The following is a 16,420-nucleotide window of genomic DNA, read 5'->3' as shown; positions in this document are numbered from 1 at the left end:
GTAAAAACAGTCAGGAGCATTAGCAAAAGATTATGGAAAACCCATACTAAAAACGGCACCTTCTTAACCTTAAGGAAGCCTTTAAGTAACGTCTTATGATGAATCTAATTATGAATATCGATCTCCCTAATTTTGTTACTGTTTGGCCATCATATAAAACGGCAGCTAAGGGAAGCCAGCTCCGAGTAGTCTCCCCATCCTCCTCGGGTTTGGTCATCTAAGAAGACTGGAGTAGTTCGTGCAGCGATTTTCTTCAGTATTTTAATGATAACCATCATTTAAGGACTATCTTTCATCTGGAACTACTCAGGTAAGTCTTTATAATATAAATGTATCCTAAACATAATAAAAAAAAATGCTGAACCCGTTCAAATTAACTTAATAAAAGATGCATCAAAATAGACCGAATATTAAATAGATTTTTCTTTAAATTTATACAATAAGTGCTCAATCCAGTTTCAATCAGCAATATCAGCACTAAATACGTTTATCCTTGCTCTAGACTTTCTCTTCAGTTATTTGAAGGTTGGTTCAATAAAATGATTTTTAACATCAACTATGTAGGTCCGAACGAATAAAAACTAGCTGTACTCCAATTACCAATATAAAACGACCTTCTACCAAAATACTTTAATAATCTTAACGAGGTTTTTTTTTATAAAATAATGTAACATGTTTATCTTTTAAAAGATGACGATAATCATGAATTATTTTCGAAATTAAACTTTCGTGAGACATATTTTAAAATGTTTAGACGACAACAGTTTTACTTGAGCCTGAGGAATGACCCTCGAAGGGCCCGAAACATGTCGCCAATAGCGACTAAAAATTCAAGTGAGTGAAACCTGTCGTCTAAACCTGAATTATTATGTACAAGAATGCTTTGAATTTCCAGGTTTAACTCAGAGATGTCACTCTCGCTGGACATGGGCCCGGGAGTGGCCGCGCTCCAATCATGGGGGGCGCATGGCGGGGGTTTCGGCAACACCACGGTGGTCGACAAGGTCACACCCGACATGCTGCACATGGTCGACTCTCACTGGTATGGTTGATATATCTTCTTTATATTTAAGAACTGTGCTCTTGTCGGTGGAGCAATCTCCAACTGGTCCGGTCCTCTGCCAACTCTGGTATGACACGACCTGAACATTTTCTTTTATTTGGTTGAAATAATTTATTCTCGGTCTTCCTCTTCCCTCTTCTCCTTTTTCCCTTTATTGATATATAGTGATGGTAATTGATTCTGATGCTTAATTCAAAGACCTACGATTTAGTGCCAGAATTGAACGATTGGCTACCAGATTATTTAATGAATAGTTCAACTTTTTAAAGACAACATGGACGTCACTAAAACATATTTGAACTAACAATCATAAACTATGAATACTTATGTTAAATTTTACGTTTCAATATTTTATGTAAAGCATAGTTTTTCCTTGGTTTCATATCAACTCTGTACTTATAAGGTTTTCACTCACTTCACACGATATATTTTAACGTTCTTATGCAATGTTTTCAGGTACCAGTTTCCGCCAATGAACCCACTCTGGCACGGGCTACTTGGTTTTGTTATAGGACTTCTCGGATTCATCTCAATTGCTGGCAACGGAATGGTCATCTACATTTTCACAACCACAAAGGTACTTTTTTTTACCCATGACTATTCGTTATTTTATTCTGATTTTGGTAATTAAAATATGATGAATAAATTACAGAACCTCAAAACTCCGTCAAACTTGCTAGTGGTAAACCTGGCTTTCTCAGACTTCTTCATGATGGTTTCTATGGCACCGGCTATGGTTATCAATTGCTACTACGAGACATGGGTATTAGGTGAGTTAAACAATTATTTCATATCAGCTATATATATTATATCAATAAAGCGGGCAGAGCGGCGGAAAGCGCCGAAATTTTAAAACTTAATATGTAAATATAAGAGCCTCGGTAGAGAGTATCATTTTGTACCATTTGGAGTGAGAAACTCTAGGTCCATGGGGTCGCAGCGCGCACAAGTTGTTCGCAGTAATCGCGAAGAGTCTGGTTGATGTAACTGGTGACCGAAGAGCTGGCGGCTACCTCGCACAACATGTCAGCATTGCGTTACAGCGAGGAAATGCCGCCAGCATCCTTGGTACAATGTCTTAAGGGGCTATTTTAGATTTAAGCTAGTTATTAATTTCGTTTAGTAGTACCACTGTATCTTGTACGTAATTAAATTATTTCTTTTTTATATCGTTAAAGTTTTTCAATTTTAATTTTTAACATAAACGTTTGATTTTCTTCTGTTTAACAATTAAATTAGAGAAAATGGAAAGATAACAAGTTAAATGGTACGTCACGTCTGTTTATTTGAAATATTTTCAGGTCCTCTGGCCTGCGAGATTTACGGTTGCTGTGGCTCCCTCTTCGGCTGCGCGTCCATCTGGTCGATGACGATGATCGCTTTTGACCGCTACAACGTCATCGTTCGTGGTATCGCGGCTAAGCCCATGAGTAACAACGGTGCCCTCATGAGGATCGCCTTTGTCTGGCTGCTCTCTCTCGCTTGGACTGTTGCGCCTTTCTTCGGATGGAACAGGTGAACTATTAAGTTTAAATTCAATCATTGTGCCTAGCTTACAAAATTTATCATAGATTTATTTTCTCTAGTTTGAGAGTGATCTATTGATGGTTCTTTATATACGGCACCAATTTGAAGTCTTTGTATTTTAACCATTTAACTTTTTTTTGATATCAGGTACGTGCCAGAAGGCAACATGACCGCCTGTGGTACCGATTACCTGAACAAAGATTGGCTTAGCCGTAGCTACATCCTGGTCTATTCCGTGTTCGTCTACTTCACGCCTCTGATTCTCATCGTGTACTCATACTTCTTCATTGTGCAGGTGACACTGAATTTGTATAAACTTACGATCATAAATCTCGTTCTTTGTGTTTGTATTCATATCAATGAAATATGTTTTTTTTTTTATCTATACAGGCTGTGGCTGCACACGAGAAAGCCATGAGGGAACAAGCCAAGAAGATGAATGTTGCCTCCCTCAGGTCCTCTGAGGCCGCCAACACCAGCGCCGAATGCAAGCTAGCTAAGGTACAACATCGTTTCCTTCCTTGCACGACAGTTAGTCGCGTGGGTATTGTATTGTTGTTCATTTCGTTTCGTCAAATTGAAATAAAGCGCCATCTAGGAACTGGTTAGGTATATACCGAGGAGGAGGCTGGTATCTAGGACCGAACAAAGTGACCGAACGGATTCTTGTGCCCGAAGCACAGAGTCATTTTGTATGAATACAATAGTTTAGCCCAGTCATTAATTTAATAATTTTAATATGTAGGGTTATAAATCTTCAAAATTATCAAAGTCAACTTTTGTCTTCAGGTGGCTCTTATGACCATCTCGCTCTGGTTCATGGCGTGGACGCCCTACCTAGTGATCAACTACGCGGGCATCTTCGAAAACGCCACCATCAGCCCGCTCGCCACAATCTGGGGTTCTCTGTTCGCCAAGGCTAATGCCGTCTACAACCCGATTGTATATGGTATCAGGTAAGCAATTTTATGTATATACATAGTAAGTAGTAACTACAACCGCAAAGTATTCATTTCTGAAATAATTCATGAGATGCAGGAATAGATGGGCTTAAGCACTCTATAGTCTATCTATACCTACATTTATATCTAGTAAACTACTATAGAACTTTATTAGATTGCCATTTTAGTAGAATTACAGATTTTGTTGAAAAACAGGAGTTCCATTTTTCTCTGCTTACAGCCATCCCAGATACCGAGCAGCGCTCTACAAGAGGTTCCCAGCCCTCTCATGCCAGGCTGCTTCCGACGAGACCATCTCTGTGGCCTCGGAATGTACAACCGTCTCTGAGAAACCTGCTGCCTAAACCCGAGTGACTTCAACTATTACACATGACACACGCATTCACTCTGGATTCAAAATTCAGAGCGAATGTTGTATGTGTTTTAACAGCTAATGAATGGCGTTCAAGAAAAACACAAAAACAATGAAGCAAAATGAATGCTATGAAGCTGCCCTATTCCTGAGACTGCTCCTATTTAGATTGTAACGATGGACTGACGATGACTTGGCATTGTATTATGGACTGATCATGCAATATAGACGCAAAGTGGTTGGACCACGTTAAACTTTGTTTTTACTTTTTCTCCTTTTTCCTGATAACTATTTAAGATTAAATAAATATGTAAGTAAATAAAATTTGCCTTTGCATTATTCTATGTACCCATGAATAGATAATTTTGATGATTTAATTCGACACTAATATGGAGAAGGTAACTAATTTGCTTCAGAAACTTTAGTAGCTAATTCGGCTGAGTAAATGTTCAAGCATAAGTCTAAACGAAGACTTCTGTGTGGACGTTTGTTACTATTTCTTTATAATGTAATACTAAACTATGTAGACGTTCATTGTATCGGCAGACATTGATAAAAACGTTATCACGAAACAAAAATGTAGCTTGCACCAACAGCACCAGAACTCACATGTAACGTTATTCTCCTGACCAGATCACTTGAATATTCATCGGCCAATCGAAAGCATTATGAATAAATTATCGATGAAAATAGTTAATTAGTAATCTACTTATTATCTACGAATGACATGCCATCCATACTGATGCAAGAAAATTTACGTTTTTGTACGATTTCACCTTCAATAGAGTCTAGTGTGTAAGAACTATACCTTAATTTTAATAAAGGTACACAATGTAATGACTACCTACAGGTAAATAACCTATTTAAGCTGAGAACGTTGTATCAAAACTGTATGCCTTTCTATGCAGTAAACTACGAATACTATGCCTTTATAACGTAATTCTAGAACATATAAACAACGTATCTAAAATCTAAATAGTACAACTATAAAGTCTAGTAACAGCAGGCTAACAAACATTAACATTACGCCTACAACGAATACTCTGTACGTCATATCAGTTAGATGCTGCTTACTAAATGTAACTGTACTTGGATTTAACTTCGCAAAACATTGTTGAAGTTTTGAATATCAAATAACTATGATTTAACTAGTAAACTTCGGTGCTATTATAAAATATAAAAGAAACCCAAGACTATGGTAGTCCCGAGTTCCAATAGTAGTGCCAAGAGGGCCAAAGCATCAATGATTATGTTGTTTCCAAATGAAACAAGTTTTCAGATAAAGTCTATTCCATTCTGTCTCACATCATGTTTTTAATACTGTGCGTCGGTAAATAGACTCGTAACGTAATTCACTTTGTTAGTTCTTCATGTACATCTACATTCATACTCGCATAAAGCTAATTGACTCCCATCATGGGAAACTACTAAACTAGATTATGTAGTTTATGTTTTGTATCTTTAGGTATTTAAATAAAAGTAAACAAATAACTTTTACATTTTCGGGTAGTTATAACATTTATTGGTTAACTAACCAAATACAAAACCGCCTGCATCTGTCACTGAACGACCTGACTTTACCGTACATTATTTGATCGTGTAATGTTTTCATCTACCCTCAACTGCCTTAATTTTGTTTACTTTTATTATTTAAATAGGTATTTAACCTAAAGATACAGACAATAATAATAAGTGTGTTGATTTAAGCTGTAACTTGTTTGATTTATTTTTATTTTTCTCTAAAGCCCGCGACGCAAATGCACAATCTTAATAATAATGATAAGCAACTGGGTAAACAGCGGGTTATCCGAGCTAATGGAACGAGCTGATTCACTCAGATCAGAGAGTAAAGGTGTCTGGAAAACTACGTCTGATATAAATACTGTTTACATTAGACAGTATACACTTTGTACCATAAGGCTTTTGAATAACTCCGACGAGTTCTTTAATATTCTAATATTTATAAACAAATTTGGCGAAGGCTGAGGGTACGCCGCAATATGTAACATTTACTCGAATTTTAATATGTCATAACTTTTTGCCCTGTAGATACTTAACTCATCGGGCCTATGCTGAGCGTTGAAAGAAAACAATACTAGGAAATGTCAATTCCACCACTTTAATACAGACCTGCAGGCACAAAGGACGTAATCAACAAAGCTGCGCAGACGTCCTCATAAATCGCAGAATATCGTCCGGTAGCTTACTCCAGTTTACGGCGAAGTTACAATCGCGCGGGCCGTTATAAATATCTCGCGCGCGTAAGCGCAGAGGCTGGTAACCATGATTTACCGCGCCAATAAAACCCTCGGGTCCCAGTGTGGAGATTTGCATAATAAATGAGCCTATTGAAGACTCCATTTTGCTCGATGATGGTGATTGTCTTAAAGGTCTGTATTTTATTAATTTTTGATTCAGTATCGTTATGTCAGCCAAAAGACGTCCGGCATCCATTGACTTTTGGACACTTTGGGACAAAGGGTTCCTCCAAGGATCCAAGACGAACGTAGTCAATATTATTCAAATTGTCGGTGGTTCCACCTGCCGTTTTCCCGCGTCGTATTTTTCCGGCGAGTAAACTCGAGAAGCTTATTTGTTTTCAGTTCCCAGCCATAGGTCCCCGGTAAGAACAGTAACAATCTATAAACTACGTTGAAAATTTTTGATAGTTATGTAAATGTCTATTACTATAAATGCCTTACGTATAAACTGAAATCCTATAGTTATGCGTTCATAACTGAATGTCACAGTTTTGTTCGGCTAAACGCCAATAGCGTTGCAGAACTCCTTCTTTCCCTTTATCAGCTCATAGCCCATATTTCCTCAATGCCCTTGCAAAAGCAATAAACTTACTATTGTATTCCTACATCAAGCGCTCCGGATCTTGCCAGTTCGCAAATGACTCTGGAATCAAGATAGGACCGATCTTGTCAGCTCACAAATAGCCTTAGAATCAAGATGGGTTACTGGGCCTGACCGCAAGGGAACCCATTGTCCCTGCAAATCACAGACCACTACTCACGCCTCAATTAAGGCCACGGTGGCAGTTATTGAGGAAGCGAGATAATATAGTGCTGCGGCTCGTATCTCACTCAATTGTGAAGATAGAAACACGACCCTATTTCAGGGAATTATATGTTAATTTTGAAGCGAATTTAATACGGTAATACGAGCATGAATGTATAGCAATTGTCGTGCGTAAAATACGACGTTCGAAACATTTATTGCTGGCCGATGGTAGTCATTTCTATTGGAATATTGTATTCAGGCATTTGTTAAAGCTACTTTTCATACTATTAATAACCTATATTATACCTAATCTGCATTGTGATAGTCGAATCTGTCAGACGATCCGTATGATGATAGTAAGAGCTATGTGTGCTTCGGCAAATAGGCTTTCTATAGCGCTAAATAATAGAAAATTGAGTACTAACTGGCATAGTATATATATTTAGTATCAAAGAGATTTCAAATTGATTTCCAAGGCACATAATACCTACGTAACATATTCGATTCATTTTTCTTCCACGTCAGAAATAGTACATTGATAGAGAATATCATAGGTATCTGATATCTGCCGAGTGCACGGTCACCGAAGTCCTAGATCTGTCAGGTTAGCGGTGCGCTCTATTTATACCGGCGGCGCCGGCGCAGGGCTAATCCAATCACTTGCCGAGGGCTAGTGAGCCCAAGACTCACCCAAACCAGTATAAGGGTACTCCTTGTCTACGTATACGTACTTATAGTTACAGCACAGAATAAATAATAGTACTAGGTACAGAAGACTCAGCCTGACTCACTCTCTAACAAAACGCGTCTGTTACGATCAGGACAGATATGGTCGCTAGGTGGCGACAGTGCCACGCGCGGCTTAATGGCTAGCCAGTAGCCACCAAAATTGGTGTGGAACGGATGTACTTTTAGCTACCTGTAGCAAAGCGACGAAATCGCGGAGTGAATCCACGTTATACTGTTCAGTAGGTGGAGTAGGCTAAACTGCGCGCGCGCAAGCTAAAAGAACACACGGCCAGGATGCGGTTTATCTCGACGCCATGCGACGTGTTACGACACTGTTCACCGTTTACAGCAAAGTTGGCTTCCGTGGAAAAAGCAGGAAATAAAACCGTTCAATGATAATTTTATATCAATACATCTTATCGTATGTTAGGATTAAAAGAGACTAACGGCCCGATTCCAACTTTAAGATACGTCAGTTAATAGATCTAGAAAAGCTATGGATTAGATATGTCAGTGTCAGTGTCAAAATTGACGTTTCTTCAAACAAATACGTCACTTTTGACGGTGTACCCTTGTTTTGCCGACAAACTTTTCATCGAATATTATTTCATCGACAACGATTCATCGAAACGTTAGTACTAGTAATATTGTTTGGCGTTATTATGTTTCATATACTATTTATTTCAATTTTTCTTACTGCGTAGAAATACTATTCTACGAATATTAATTGATCGCTGATTCGTTTCAAATAATTTCAATTGGCATAACTACTAAACAATGTAATTCATTTGTTCGACGTATTACTTTAATACATTTTTATATGTCGTACTACACTTTTATATACATATTTTTCTGTTGTAATAATTTTAGATTTACGTTAGGTTAGAACTGCGACCCCACACAGAATTGAACGGCTATCAAAGTCGGTTTAGGTTAGGTTAGAACTGCGGCCCCACACAGAAACGAACGGCTTTCAAAGTGGGTTTAGGTTAGGTTAGAACTGTGACCCCAAACAGAAACGAACGGCTTTCAAAGTCGGTTTAGGTTAGGTTAGAACTGTGACCCAACACAGAAACGAACGGTTTTCAAAGTAGGTTTAGGTTAGGTTAGAACTGCGACCCACGCAGAAACGAACGGCTATCAAAGTCGATTTAGGTTAGGTTAGAACTGCGACCTCACACAGAAACAAACGGCTTTCAAAGTAGGTTTAGGTTAGGTTAGAACTGCGACCCCACACAGAAACAAACGGCTTTCAAAGTAGGTTTAGGTTAGGTTAGAACTGTGACCCCACACAGAAACGAACGGCTATCAAAGTAGGTTTAGGTTAGGTTAGAACTGCGACCCCACACAGACACGAACGGGTTTCAAAGTAGGTTTAGATTATGTTAAAACCCTACCCGCGACCTGCGACCCTATACAGTAATAAACGGCTATAATCGCACAGAGTGAGTCGACTGACGTGACTGCTTTTAGTTTAGTTCCGATAACGAAATATTACAAATTGAAATAATTTTACGCGTGATAAATTTTATTAAATATAAACCAAAATGAAATAAGAAAACCCGTAAAGAAATACCACGATATAAACTATATTTAAAATAACTCAAGTACCAATTAAAAGTCCCCGATTTAAATTTACTAGTATCGATTCTTCGACGCAATAACTTGTCGATGAAATGAAAATACTTGAAGCGTTGTCTTCGAAATAAAATTCGATGAAATGTCTGTCGGCAATTCAAGGGTAAACCCACTTTTGACACTTGTTTGACACTGACATATCAAATCCATATCGTTTCAATATCTAGTATTTGACGTATCTCATTGTTCGAATACGGCTGTAAAATGCATATAGGTTTTAATGCAGAATATCATAATAAAAGAAAGTAGGCACTAGAGGTAAATAGTAGGGCATTTATAACGAATATTTGTCCCTGAGTTATGGATGTTTTTCACGTGTTTTCTATTTATATGCATGTATATCGTCCTCTTCTCCCACAGTACAAGCCTAGTTAGGGGCTTGCCTTGCTTTAAACAAAAAAATTAATATGTACTTTAGCCTAATAAATACGTCCCACTGCTGGGCACAGCAGCAGTGGTTCTGGGTATCCAAATATTCTTTTTATTTAGGGCCACTTGCACCTCCAGGGTTAGCCACTATTATGCTTTTTAACCGCGAATATTTAGCACGCCCAACCATAGGGATTAGGGATAGCCTACGAATGTCGGTCCTCTACAATTATTGGCCCCTTCATTCTCTTATTCAACTCACTAATGTTATTAACACTACATACCATACCATATAAGAGTATATGATTTTTTATAATCTTTTATTAATATTACGACTGAATAGTTCCCAGCAGTTGCTCTAGATGTTGTCATCTATGCACTGAGTCACAGATAAACGATTCCACAATTATGTATTTACATTTACCACTTATGGCGGTACTTCGCAGTTCATAATTCTTGGCTATTTATTGCCCACGACTTGAATCACGAGTTTGTATCAAGGGAACAAATTGAAAGCGCAAGCGGGGAAACCTGAATCATGATAAAAAAACAAAGACGGTTGAAGACTAATCTCTAAAATCTGATGAGAGTTTTCTACAAAATAAATACTGCTGCTCCCACTCGTAATACATATCTATCTACATGTTATTTCATATGGCTGTGGTTATTGACGGTGAAGATTTACTTGCTATTTTGTCATAGGTATGTATTTTGTATCAAGTACAGTCGACGCCAAAGACATGTTTTCAAAAGAGTAAACATAATACCTTTAACGTCGACTGTACCATAATAATTAAATATATTTTGGTACAGATTTAGCTATCTAACCTAAATATATAAAACAGATCAATTGAATAGACTGACACAGAACGCACAGTTTAGGTAGGATTTTGAAATTTTAAACAAACATTCTTCAAATGTGGTTTACATCCATCCGCTAAGAAAGTGCAAGAGTCGTATGTAACAGCCAGATTGCGAGTGGCGTAGGAGTTTTAAGCCAGAACAGATAAAATAGCTGAATCCGCTATCACTTCCGAAACCGCTCATCGCTTCCACTCCTGCCTCGTGCCGATACATAAAGTAAGGAACGCATGACGACCTTGCTCGCGTGAAATATGACGCGTGCGCAGGTCACCGTTACGGTTAACGGAATTAAAAGTGCTCTAATTATCTAGCCAACTTCGTATAGAAAGTTGTGAAGTCTCACTGGCCTGAAATAATACGTTTTGACGTACCTTTTGGTGCCAAACCGTCAACAACTAACCGGCACCATATTCCAATCCGAGATAGGAATCTTGAATTATTTTCGAAGCTCTTCTAAACTGCTTGGTGGACTTTGACGGGCTTTCTGTATTTCATTTTCATAGATACAGACAAAATTATAAACTAATTAACATATACCTTGCCAACAAACGGCATTGAAAACCACGACAATCATAACTCGGCTATCATAATAGTACCATTAGTTCCATTTAGCCTGATTATTAATAATAGATCAATAATAATCAACTGCTTCATTTGCCTTTATAATTCTCTATTCGTATTCAGGCCAAGCTTATTAGTATCTCGGATCGGGTATCCTATCGGTCTGCGTTGGTAAGATTATATCTTATGCCGTTTTAAAATATTACCCGTGTTGTGGATAATATTGGAACTTTGTTGTTTTTCTTAACCAGTCAAGAGGTATTTGGAGTATTTATTCGGTGTCAATAAAAGACAATAAGTATGTATTTATGGATGTACTTACTTATCTATTTGCTACTACACTTTACAAGCGGTGCAGTAAAGCTAATCCCACCAAAAACATAAATGTAAAAAAGGAGAGCCAAGTTCAATACAAAAATTATGCTTGGCTGTGGGGCTCGCCGCAAAAAGAATGGAAATCTAAATGAGTGCCACTGCCAAGTTCTATGCAAAATCCAAATATGTATTTATAGGAACAAAATAACATTATAAACAAGTATTAAACTCTATTTCTTTGCTTTATTGGATACCTATAACAATTGTTGTTATTTAAAAAAATGTGAGATCTTAAAGTAGGTTAGATTTGACTTGGCCAGTTTTCATTATATCAATCATTTTATATATATTGTAATTCTGATAAAACCTGGCCAAGCCAAATCTAACCTACTTTAAGATCTCACATTTTTTTAAATAACAGCAATTGTTATAGGTATCCAATAAAGCAAAGAAATAGAGTTTAATACTTGTTTATAATGTTATTTTGTTCCTATAAATACATATTTGGATTTTGCATAGAACTTGGCAGTGGCACTCATTTAGATTTCCATTCTTTTTGCGGCGAGCCCCACAGCCAAGCATAATTTTTGTATTGAACTTGGCTCTCCTTTTTTACATTTATGTTTTTGGTGGGATATCAATACTTTTTGTAAAGAAAACTAGGCAGGTATTGAGATTTAATGTTTTTTCTTGTGTTTCCGCTGTATGGTTTTTACTTCTGTTCTTTGTATAATTATGTGGTACCGCGCGCCGCCGACGACACACCGTTGGCCGGTTTTTTAGAGCGTATTACAAGTTTTTTGTATGGGGACACCACTTATTTTTTGACTAAACTTTATTTTAATATAGCAAATATAATAATACATATATTGGGGTAGTTTCAAATATCTGCTTGTAACGGTTCCAACGCTACAATAAAAAAATATTTTTTTGTATGGGGACTCCCCCTATTTTTTAACTTTTTTTTATTTTTAGATTTTTTCCTACGCTTACACACAATAACCGAGCTGGATTCCAAATTTCATCCTTCTAGGTCATCTGGAAGTAGGTTAGGTTTAGGTACTTATATGTCAGTCCCAATAAAAAATGGTTTTTTTGTATGGGGACCCCCCCTATTTTTAAACTTTATTTTATTTTTAGATTTTTTCCTACGGTTACACACAATAACCGAGCTGGATTCCAAATTTCATCCTTCTAGGTCATCTGGAAGTAGGTTAGGTTTAGGTACTTATATGTCAGTCCCAATAAAAAGTGTTTTTTTTGTATGGGGACCCCCCCTATTTTTTAACTTTATTTTATTTTTAGATTTTTTCCTACGGTTACACACAATAACCAAGCTGGATTCCAAATTTCATCCTTCTAGGTCATCTGGAAGTAGGTTAGGTTTAGGTACTATAAGTCATAAGTCAGTCTTAAAATTTACGACTTTTTGACCTTCATACCTTTATAACCGTTTGAGCTAGCTTCATGAAATTTGGGCTTCTAGATATCCTTATGGATATAATTAAACACACGTAGTTTTATGTGTTTACGTCAAAGATGTTTTGAGTTATAGAAGGGTCAAAAGTGGCACCAAGTGGTTCGTGTAATATTACACTCGGCGCTGGCTAGCCAGTTCCTTTGCTTGAACTTGGCTTGACACGCTGCCGCGTGTCTAGATAAAATAAGCCTATAAAACCGCCAGCTGAGGCAATGTAATGGAGTCAATGGATGCTGTTATGTTGCCAAATTTAATATTTTATTAATAATATCATGTGTATCTATTTTGGAAGGTACAGTCAGTATTTAGTGCCTTATGTCTTGGCTTATTATTAGCTGATAAAACACTTGGTGTGCAAACTTAGTGTAGACTTATGTATAATTAATAAATAACATGGGTGTATTTCAGAACTCAAGGCACGCCCGAGTCCAAAAGACATTAAATTACCTAAATAAATGCAGACAGTTAAACCCAACCCATCAATAACCATCGATTACGTAAAAACCGGTAGTTTTAACCACAGCGTAATGGTACTTAAAGGTAACCGCTATCGGTAATTTATATATAGCCAACATAAGCTCCGTATAGTATTGAGGACAGTATACTCGTACTGGCAAATAATAGGAATCTAAGGCGAAGTGTCTAATGTTATCAAGTAACTATTATATATCAAAGTGAGGTAAGGTTATACTAATAAGTAAGATAGTTTAATGTATCTATAGAGTTCCTAAATAGTTCAGTTAAGAAATTATTTATACCATTTATGGTTTTCAGAGGCAAAACGATCATAGAACTTGATGCTCATCGGCTTGCCTATTTTGAAGACAAGGAAAGTAAAAAGTAGCAGCCACCATTGGCCTTTACGCCATTGGCACAACATTTTTCTTCTTTAACAGTATACAATACAAGGGTTACTAAACAACACAATTGATCAGTAATCTGGAGTTTTTTCTTGTCAGGAAATTGCTCCATAGACAAAAGTAATAATGACATGAAGTTACACAATTAAATTGCAGCAATTAATCACTAATCAATGACTATTGACCGAGTCTCAGTTACGTCAAAATCGGCACAACCAAGGAGGCGTACTCAGAAATTAGATATATAATACCAATATAATTTTAATATTAGTAAATTAAGATACCAATTGGTATCCAGGTTTCGCGGATTTTTGTATGATTTTAAACTACTAGCATGTTTCGTTATCATGAGTGGCATTTAACTATGTACTAGGTTTTTAGCGACATAATCGCCGTATATAAACCTGTCTAATTCCAAACCCCAAAACGGCTTTGGATTGTAAGTTCAAATATAAGTCGGTACACTAAAAACTTTGAGGCTCTACCGCCAATTCTTTAAAATAGGTAGTCAAAGGGGTCCTGTTAATTGTACATAATTTCTTAGGATATATCCATGAAAATACATAAGGAGATATCCATATCATTGCGCCACGCGTTTAGCATGTGTATACAGACTGATTTTATTATGTCTAACTATACTCTGAGGGGTGAATATGTACCTAGATCATATTGAATAATTCTTACTAGGTATTGGGCCATCAACGAAATCACAAAAACAAATCCGCTATTCCATAGAAAACGGACACATGATTCGCCGAAATGTACGAGACAGCAGTTTTTTTCTGCGATTTCGGGTTGGCTTTATAGTAAAAGTTTTTCAATATTATGGTGATAATGTATATTGAGCATAATATTGAGCATAAAGCATAAAAGTAATATAAGACTGTTATGATATTTAAAGAGAGGAAGAGGAAGACCGAGGATAAGCTGCATAACACAAATAAAAGAAAAGGTAGCTGTAATGTCGTATAAGGAAATCAAGGAGGCGGCCCTGGATACAGTCAAATGGAGAGAGCTACAACGACAAGAGTCTTACTCTTAAATTTACGACGACGATGATATTTAACATTTCTGAATGTGCCGCTGAGGGTCCATACTCCATAGCCGCAATTACGATAACCGCAGTAACGGTAAGTAACTAAGGTTTGTTGGTTCATTGTCACAGTTACCTTGTTTTAGGAGAATTGCTAATTAGATAAATGAGCGGTGGGCTCTGTGAAATGAGCTTTATATCCGTTGTTGGGACAAAAATATTGACTTTATGGTAATAATAAAAGCAATTTTTAGATAATTTAAATAAAAATACTGTAACATTTATAACTACATACATCCATATGAAATACGGCGTAAGTTTACTGCAAGTAGTTAATTACAAATGTTACCATTGTTACCATTACTTGAACTGACTTGAAGAAAAGGTAGTTATCACACTGAACAGAGTTCAATATAGAAAACAATGAGAGGTATAAAACTGTGGTGGTAGGAGTGTTGGGGTGACAATTACACACCCAGCTATATGTATAAGTAATGATTTTTTTTTTAATGTGAAAGAACGAATGATTTATTTATTAGGTGAACGTTGTTTAAGTCTGCATATACTCGTATGTAATACCTTCAAAAAACTTATTGATCAATTTTACACATGTCTGTTGGACTTCCTAACAGTACGAACAAAGAATACTAATTTCAGAATCCCATCGTCATTATATGATTTGTTGTTATGTTTGACCTTAACTCCAGTATCGATACCTTCATACCATCATTTGAAGACCATATTGTCTTCAAATGATTTCTAAATGCTTATGGACTTTTAATTCTGTGAAATAGCTAATTAAGTTGGTGGAGCTACGCTAATGAATCTAATGAGTGGGTGTTTTGCCGTTGTATTTTAGTACTGGTGGAATATAAACCTGCTGTCCATAGGCAACAGTGGATTGACCCGGACAACCCACGCGATGCAAATATTTTAAATAAATATGATCAGAGAAATATGTTTGTTCAATGACTATGAAAAGTCCCCCAGGTCTGTCCCCTGCGCAAAGGTGCCCATAAGGATGGCTACAGCCTAACGTCTCACTGCTGGGCACAGGCCCTATCTAAAAAAAACTCAGGCAATTTCTTTTCCAATTCTTCTAAAAAAAAAACGAAAAAACGAACGAAACGAAACGATAAAAAAAAAGATTTATAAGATCGGCCTAAATACGGTTGGTACAAAACGTTCAAAATTTCACTACCCGAGTCATGCATTAAGTATGTAGGTATGTGAAGTAAAATGACTAAGTTAGTACGATCCAGACAGGTGGCTTTGCTTTATTTTACGTTTAAACCCGTACAGACAATTTGAGTAGCATGGGGGTTGTCCGTATGACATGACAGTCATACTTTTTATTAATTTGGGCCAAATCGCGTATAGAGTCTAAAGACGATTTTCATAGACCACATTGTTAAAGTTAAATACCGCTCAATAATGTTTGTTAGTGTCGGTAGTAGATACATGTAGGTAGATTTGGGTTTAACTTGTATAGTTAGATACATAGTATAATTTGTAGAGGAGACTGGGGCCATTTGAACCAAGCTTGATAATGATAACACTAAAAAAAACCGGCCAAGTGCGAGTCGGACTCGCGTTCCAAGGGTTCCGTATATTACACAATTTTTAAAAATGTATTTTATATGTGAAACGTGAGTGAA

The 16,420-nt window shown here is 36.9% G+C and overlaps 2 protein-coding genes across 4 annotated transcripts in view; one reads left to right on the top strand and one right to left on the bottom strand.

The window, feature by feature from the left end:
- The window catches only part of LOC134666949 (LIM domain only protein 7), a 207,024-nt gene that overhangs the window by 149,528 nt on the left and 41,076 nt on the right, over positions 1 to 16,420 (bottom strand). The window lies entirely within an intron of this gene.
- Positions 905 to 4,158, top strand: LOC134666326 (ceropsin-like). The gene is made up of 8 exons (XM_063523476.1): positions 905 to 1,042; positions 1,520 to 1,640; positions 1,716 to 1,833; positions 2,365 to 2,578; positions 2,738 to 2,885; positions 2,981 to 3,091; positions 3,380 to 3,546; positions 3,773 to 4,158. Exons 1-8 carry the CDS (start codon positions 909 to 911, stop codon positions 3,894 to 3,896), a joined length of 1,137 nt encoding a protein of 378 aa, XP_063379546.1. The 5' UTR covers positions 905 to 908; the 3' UTR covers positions 3,897 to 4,158.

The sequence above is a fragment of the Cydia fagiglandana genome, chromosome 1, assembly GCF_963556715.1.
Source record: "Cydia fagiglandana chromosome 1, ilCydFagi1.1, whole genome shotgun sequence".
Lineage (NCBI taxonomy): Eukaryota > Metazoa > Arthropoda > Insecta > Lepidoptera > Tortricidae > Cydia > Cydia fagiglandana.
The sequence above is the reverse complement of the archived record's forward strand: the minus strand, read 5'-3'. Positions and strand labels throughout refer to the sequence as shown.

What these genes read in the sequence shown, in the direction of transcription:
- LOC134666326 (XM_063523476.1), top strand. Translation starts at nt 909, where the DNA reads ATGTCACTCTCGCTGGACATGGGCCCGGGAGTGGCCGCGCTCCAATCA. An exon ending in CCTTTCTTCGGATGGAACAG is followed by an intron (nt 2,579 to 2,737) that starts GTGAACTATTAA and finishes TTTTGATATCAG; the next exon opens with GTACGTGCCAGAAGGCAACA. An exon ending in CCGAATGCAAGCTAGCTAAG is followed by an intron (nt 3,092 to 3,379) that starts GTACAACATCGT and finishes TTTTGTCTTCAG; the next exon opens with GTGGCTCTTATGACCATCTC.